The sequence below is a fragment of the Sitodiplosis mosellana genome, unplaced genomic scaffold, assembly GCF_009176505.1.
Source record: "Sitodiplosis mosellana isolate CC-2019 unplaced genomic scaffold, AAFC_SMos_1.0 Smas_scaffold_5078, whole genome shotgun sequence".
Lineage (NCBI taxonomy): Eukaryota > Metazoa > Arthropoda > Insecta > Diptera > Cecidomyiidae > Sitodiplosis > Sitodiplosis mosellana.
In genome coordinates, this window is record NW_022600320.1 from 1 (window position 1) to 6,155 (window position 6,155).

Sequence of the window (6,155 nt, forward strand, 5' to 3'; positions counted from 1 at the left end):
CTGACGGTTTGCAGACGATGATTGCGTTTTTGATTGTGGGTTCGCAGTCCGGACTTTGACGTAGAAGTGCCCATATAAGTGTGATGCATTGCACCTTTCCACCTGAATTCCCCTGAAAAGTGTAAGAAAAAAAAAGGTTTTCGTCTCAAAAATCAGAATATTAATCCAAAATTCACTTACCTTAACTGCTAGGACGCAACCATTGTGATTTTCATTTTTTGTTCCGGTCACATATTCGTACATGAATCGGACATCTTCACGTTGGTATGGCAATAAAGCGTTGGTAAGCACTGGATCGATGACCACGTGAAAATTATCTTGCTGCGTGGATGTGTACAATTTGAAAGCGTTTGGTGCTGGTTCAATGATTCGAGTGTAGTATTCTTTGGGATTGCACCAAAGTGTGTTGTTTTTTGTTTGTGGGAGAATAAAATGTGGCCATCGAGGAGATTTCCGTGAAATGGCAGTTGATGAACATTCATGTTGTTTTAGATCGGCGCCTTCATTGAGCTTTGCTTTTTTTACTGGAGGACTACTTTCTTCGGCATTTCCTTGTTGGATGCCGGCTGAGTAGGTGCGATCGGCTGTTGGGCTGGTGGTGTGGCTGATGGTGAGGTCGCAACTTTAAGTTGGCCAGATTCCGACCGAGTAGGTGCGATCAGCCGTTGTTCCGATGATGTGATCGCATTTTTCGTGGCGATGACAGCAATAAAAAATCCGGACGGTCAGGATCTAAATTGAGGTCGGCTGGTTTTGGTAATGCTGTTGGCCATGGGTCGGTTGAGTTCAGTGGCATGACGAAGAAATGTTCGAAAGTTTCTGTTTTGATTTCGCCGATTCGTTTGGCATCGTTCAAATTTTTCAGGGTGTTTGAATAACTTGATATATGATTATCCGAATCGAGTGGCACGAATTGAACGAATACTATTTCGCTTTCGAATATAGCCTGTGCACTTTCTATTGTGGACCAAGCTGCTGCTGGGGTGAGAGAGGGTTGGATGGTGAGTTCTTTTGCTAAAAAGTTGGAATCGGTCAATTTTGTTGTGGCACTTATTGGGTTCAACGTGGCTTCGAATGTTGTTCCAGTCCGTGTTTTGATTGTTCCGTCTCAAACGATTTTTTGTTTGTGCTTTCGGTTCTTTTTTCCACTTTTTGAGTTGCTTTGAGATGCCGAACGGTGTCGCTCCACTTTTTTTCCTTTTTTGCGATGTTTTTTTTCTTTTTCTCGGTGGATTTTGATGTGGGATCGGTCAAATCGTCGATTAATTGGGATGGTGTCGAGACGACTTCTTCTATGTGGTCTGTTCGGAGCTCATTCATATCACATGTCAGATCCAATACATCGGCGTCGTAGTTGTTGTCGGGATTTAGGTGCAACATTCTCATTTCATTGTCGATTATGTCAGCCGGGTCAGCCGGGTCAGATATTTCATCGGGGAGCATTTCTGGTGCTGGGAAGTTATTGACAGTTAGAACGTGATTTGTGCCGCCGATTGTCTCTCCACACTCTGGACACTTGCTTTCTACCATTGTGCCACCGCATTCGCCGATGGAATAGATGTGGCCCATTCTGCACTTGTACAAGTGGCCACGCCCGAATCCCGTTGCCTTCAAAATCATCTTTTTTTCACTCAGGTTGATACCAATTTCTGCATCCGGATACTTTCTGTGGCCATTCCATATGTGTTGGCAATTGAGAAAGCTCGTTCCAGTGATTTGATTCCATTATCGTTGAATGATTGGGCACTTGCTTTGATGATTGCTTTGTTCATAAAATGCAAAAACTATATTTCGGCCGAGATGTCGGCACGTTGTTGGGCTGTGTTTTTGAATGTTTCGATGGATGATATTACTGCTATCAGACGATTGGTAAACGGGTTGATTATTTTATCGACATTCAGACGATGGGCTTGTGATCTGCCCTTGAATGCCGTATAGATTTCAGCGACAGTCTTTATCAATACAAGTTTATTGTTGAGTACATTCAACGTCTGACTTGATTTTGGTGCTTCGTTGTTTGACAATTTCATTTCGTTGAATAAATGCTTGGCGATTTGTTTGATGGATGGAGTACAACATTTGAATAGAGCACTATTCCAAGTCTTCTCAGCTCTTGTGTTCAAATCCAGTTGGATTGCTCTGTTCACCTCTGGATCGCCATGTTTTATTCTTGATAGTTTCAATATCTTCCAGGCTGGTTTGAATCAGAGTGTTCAGCGGTTTTGTGCGGCATATGGTCATTTTGCATCATGGACAGGTCTTGAATTGAATGCTTTTTTTATCTAACTTATTCTGCGCTACATAACTGAACAATGCTTTAGCTTCAATTATGTGGCCACAATATACCAATCTAATGAAACGAGAGCCTTCGATTTGTTCTTCTCATACATTTCATCTTTGTCGCAATTTGTACAAATTGGCGATTCACCACAAAATGCTACCGAGGGACGTTGACATTTTTCACATATTTTGCAATTTGGTTGTTCGCATAGTTTGCGGTCACATGGCTCGTGGCAATGATCACAACGCCAGTTACACTTTTCCATACACTGAAAAGAAAAAAAAACAAAAAAATTATAACGGTTGATTAATCATTTTTTAACTACTGAAGAAAAAAATTTAATAACCGGTCGACATGGTGCTCCACAAGGGCGATTGCATTTGTTATGTGAGCAACGGTTTTGACAAATTTGTTTGCATGGAGTGCATTCAAATGAACAGTTATCTCTTGTCAACTAAAAAAGAGAATTAAGATGAAAAAATGTTATTGAATCTATTCATATGTACATGTATAATATTTTACCTTATGTGTAGTCGACCGAGTTTGCATTCACTGCAGGATGACCACATTTCAATACTTTGGAGCAAGGTTTTTTGCGTGCTCTTCGTAGTTTTTCGCTGTCGTCCTTTTCACCGCATTTGATGGAGACAAAGTGACCGCATGCTGATTTTGTTTGGGTTATTGCAGGACATGGTGTTTTGGCACAATTTTGATGGCACTGAAGTGTACATTTATGCTGACATCCGAGGAATTTGGTGCATGGACCTGCGGCACGTGGCTGACGATGGGTCCGTATATCAAGCAACTTTTATCAAATGTTGGCATTCTTTTCGAATTTTTTCGACCTGGACGGAACATCTTCCACACTCGACGTCGTCATAGTGGCAGAGTTTTGGGAATTTGTGAATACAATTTTTCAACTGTTTGCCGCACGGTTTAGAACAATGGGAAAATGTTGATGTATGTTCTTTGTCGATAATATGACAGTTCTTTTCGCATGTATGGACGCAATTCATTCGTTCGTTGCAGGCTTTATCGCAGCCGCCATCTCGGATTGATTCGAAACATTCTCGAGAATGAACCGCTTTCACCTCTTCGCGATGGTTTTGGCAGTATGAGTTCAGTTCTGGGCCAATTGCCTCTTCTTTCTCCAAGTGTTCGAGTAAACTTTCCCAAAATTTATCGTTGTTACTAGCTATACAACTGAAGTTGCCGATGCAGTGGAGACCTTTGCGAGCACGCGACAAAGCAACATTGATTCGGCGCGTATCGGTCAGAAGTCCGATTTTTCCTCTTTCGTTGCTTCGTACAAACGACATCAAAATTATCAACAGCGGCCCGGACAACGTTCAGCAAAGTGTGGGTAAGTGTGTTTTGTAACCCTGTAGGATGATGTGTAGGCACAGTGCAACGATGAATTCAGCTTCATGCGTGTTGAAGTGGGTGAGACTATCCTGCAAGAAGCTCTCGTCTTCAGTGTGTTGTATGAAAAACATGTTTGTGGAAATGCCGCGTATATCCTCGAACTTTTCGACGGATGGATGATTTCGCAAGTCTTCGTAGATGCGTGGCACTAACAATTTTGAAATGCACGGCCGCATTCGGTGCCGTTGTATGAACCGATAGCACTTCAATTGGTTTATGAACATTCTTTCGAATAACGATGTTTCCAAATTGAATTTCTTTGCTAATTCGTACACTGCTGGTTTTGGTCTTAGCTGTTTGTGATCACCGATCAGAATCAAGTGATTTGTTTCTGAACAGTGCAGTGACAATGTGTGCCTCGAATACTTCGGCGGCTTCTTCGACGATTGCTATCTTTGGATGTGTATTATCGTAAATGTAGCGATATTTTGCCGCTCCAGTTGTGGTCATACCGATGATTCGTGCTTTTTTGGTGATTTCAATATCTTCTTGTTTTTGCTGCTCGTTGTATGTAGCTTGTTCGTTGTTGTATTCCACACGTTTGATTTTGATTTTTTTCTTCAAGTCGATTTATGTATAGGTTGACCCATAGTCGGTACAAGTTCCATCGTTCGTTGCGTTCAAGTTCGTCGAGGTTTGCAATGTTTGCAGCTTCACCAATTCCCATTGTTTGTGGTTTCTTGATCTCTTGTTCGATTGTCTTTTGCGTTACGTATTTGTTGTCTTGGATTGAGATAAGTAATTTCATACATATAGTGTTATCTTTTGGCAGCATTATTTCTTCTATGAAATTGAATTCGTTGTCTTCGCATCTTGACTGTGCCAGTTCGATTACTTCTTCTTCGTCATCTTCGTTTATTAGATCATCATCGTCTATCTCCATTGTTTCAGGATTATTTTCATTGTTCATGTCACTTTCGTTGACCAATGAGTAGCCGAGCCAGTATAATATTGTTTCTTGTAGACTCAAACCGTGTGTGTTAGCTGTCATTATCAATTTGAAATAGTGCGTTGGACTTATTCTTTCGATGTCTTCTTTGAGCTCGTTGCCAAGCACGTCTTGGGTCACACACCTTATATCGTTTTCAAGTTGAGTTATCTGGTTTTGGATGGAATTCATTCTGGTTCTACTGTTTTTGCGGAGACCTTGATGGAATTTTGAAGATATTTTTTGTTTGATCTTAATTTAATTAGATTGCGATCAGCCAATTTTTCGGATTTAGATTTGCCGCCGATACGAATCAGATGTTCTTGTTCGCAGAATCCCAAAATCCCTTCGAGGAATTGATCCAATGCGTGATTCGTGTAGCAAATGACCAGTATGGAAAATTGCGTTTGGTTGTCCAACAGAGCTTGGATAATGCGCAAGCCGATGTGCGTTCCCGGTGGACCTGGGATAATGGTTATTTGCTTTGTTAGTGCTGCACGAAATGCATCAAGTTGCCATTTATCCAAGTTTAAAGCTTCTGGCCATGGCCAACTATTTTCATTGAGCAATTGGATCGATTGTGTTTCATAATTGGGATCGGTTTTGTCCAAACCATTCGAAATTTGGTATTTTGTGTTTTCGGATAGATATGGTGGAGGTGAGATGTCTGAATCGACATTGACAATATATATTTCGAGCGGAAAATTTTGAGCGTTGAAATCTTGTAAAACTTTCAAATTGTGCCGGTGGGCTTCGAAGTATACTGTTATGAGTGGAGAGTGTAGCATGCGGCCACACTAGCACTCTCCGCTCATAGGCCTCTCACGCACACAGAGACAGAGTCTCACGGACAGTACAGCACTCTCATATACACAGCCACTGACAGACAGCGGTAGCAGCAACGAAACATTATACATTATTCTCTTTTCTGATTCCTATTCGAACAGTCAAATAAAGCGATTCACACCCAAGCTAACTGAGTCTTTCCATTCACTTATATATAGATATTATTCTGTGCTCCGAATATGGTCCTTCGACAGATTTAAAAAAGAACAGTGCTCTGAATAAAAACGTGAATTTTGGTTAAAGTGAAATTCAAATTTTTCTTTTCATTAAAATGGTGAAAGAATCGATCGAAATCACATTGGAAAAGCGTGCATTTTATGCCGAATCGATAAAAAGAGCCATTAAAGCGTTTGATGAAGATGCACAAAAATCGACGCTGTCGGCTGGTGAAATATTGGAAAGAATGGATGCATTGAAGATGAATTATGACAAATTTGAAGCAAAGCATATGCACGTTCGTTTGGAAAAAGCAAATAACGATGTGTTACAGAGAGAATATGAAGCGATTGAATTGTCGGTGATGCGTATGAAAGGCAAAATGCGCACATTAATTGACGAATCGAAGGCAAGCGAGCCAGCTTCAAGTGTCGTAGAAAATCAAGCGTCCGAAAAAAGTCTCGAGTTGATACCGACTCCATCACCAGTTAAAATTGAATTTCCTGACAAATTCACAGG

General features: G+C 41.0%; 1 protein-coding gene across 1 annotated transcript; it reads right to left on the bottom strand.

Moving 5' to 3' along the window:
* Nucleotides 1–180: 180 nt before the first annotated feature.
* Nucleotides 181–5,422, bottom strand: LOC129572492 (NFX1-type zinc finger-containing protein 1-like; the record flags this gene model as incomplete). The annotated part of the gene is given in 7 exon segments (XM_055452454.1): nucleotides 181–321; nucleotides 1,342–1,666; nucleotides 2,389–2,549; nucleotides 3,088–3,605; nucleotides 3,663–4,033; nucleotides 4,035–4,264; nucleotides 4,853–5,422. Coding segments are annotated over 7 exon segments (2,316 nt in total), but the record flags the coding sequence as incomplete, so codon positions are not given.
* Nucleotides 5,423–6,155: the final 733 nt, after the last annotated feature.